Source organism: Penaeus monodon, chromosome 25 (genome assembly GCF_015228065.2).
Source record: "Penaeus monodon isolate SGIC_2016 chromosome 25, NSTDA_Pmon_1, whole genome shotgun sequence".
NCBI classification, from domain to species: Eukaryota; Metazoa; Arthropoda; class Malacostraca; order Decapoda; family Penaeidae; genus Penaeus; species Penaeus monodon.
This window is the reverse complement of record NC_051410.1, coordinates 3,238,792-3,239,962: the sequence shown is the minus strand read 5'-3', so window position 1 is coordinate 3,239,962 and position 1,171 is coordinate 3,238,792. Positions and strand designations below refer to the sequence as shown.

General features: G+C 40.4%; 1 protein-coding gene across 1 annotated transcript in view; it reads left to right on the top strand.

Moving 5' to 3' along the window:
* Positions 1–1,171, top strand: part of LOC119589490 (acyl-coenzyme A thioesterase 9, mitochondrial-like) — a gene marked incomplete in the record, with an annotated part of 17,787 nt that overhangs the window by 4,118 nt on the left and 12,498 nt on the right. Inside the window, 1 exon segment of the mRNA XM_037938092.1 lies at positions 34–257. Within this exon segment, the coding sequence (XP_037794020.1) occupies positions 34–257 (224 nt within the window).

Genomic DNA, 1,171 nt, shown 5'->3' with positions numbered 1-1,171 from the left:
GTTTATTATAAGTGGACGTTTCTCTGTTTTCAGTATGGCTGTGCTACAAGCACCTAGAAAACCCTCGGCAGAAGGAAAACATGCCGAGCCCATACAGCATCGTCACCGCTCTTGTCGACCGCATTGATTTCAATCATGGAGTAATGTTGAGGCCAGACCGTGATATTCGACTGTCAGGCCACGTTTCCTGGGCCGGACGATCATCTATGGAGGCCATTATTAAAGTGGAGCAGTTCACAGAGGGAGAGTGGCAGCAGGTATGATGAAGCTGTTATCTCTTTACCCCCTAATGACTGCAATTTCTTAGAGCACTATACCCCACAGCACCAACTAACATTGAATTATCAACATCTCCCTTGTCTTATATAAGTATATCAAATATTTAGGGATTAGTAGAGCATCAGAATTTTTATAATTGCCCACTGTTTATGAGTGAAAATAGGCATAACTTGAAAAAAAAATTGAAGACCAAAATTTGTTTACCCCACGCCCCAGCAAATAACCCAGAATTTTCAGATTCCAGGGGCAAATTTGTTCGAAAAATTCTATTTTACACAAAAAGATATGATTTGTACTGCTGCATCAAATAGTTACCAAACAGTAGAGCACCATATTTGAAAAAGTTATACCTTGTATATGAATGAAAATGGAAAAAGTAATGAACACATGTAAGGCAGTAATACATATATTCATTATTATTTTCAAACAGGTAGTGATATACATGTGTACCAATATATACAAGATGCGTGTGAAACAAAATGTCCCTGGCAGCCCACCTATGCCATGCCAAAGGGATACTATAAGAAGGGAGAGGAGGGGGTCCTTGGGAAAAGGGGTAAGGGATGGAGTGATGGATGTTACAGGAATAAGATTGAGTGAGTGTAGAAACCTTCCAGGAGAAGGAGAAGGCCCTTTGGGGTAGAAGGAGGCATAGGAATAGGGGAAGTTGCAGCTTTCTCTCTGCCATAGTATTGGAAGGAAGATGCCAAACAGTACTAAATATATGAGTATACCCTCCTCATGTCCCAGTTTCAAAGGAATACAGGTGTGGAATGAGCCTGTCATTTTTTAAAAGGTATATAGTGCTGTAGGAAAGTGATTTGGCTGATGGTGCAATTTACTTAAGTGCCCATTCAAGGTAGTGTGGATTTTAGGTTTTAACCCACTGGAT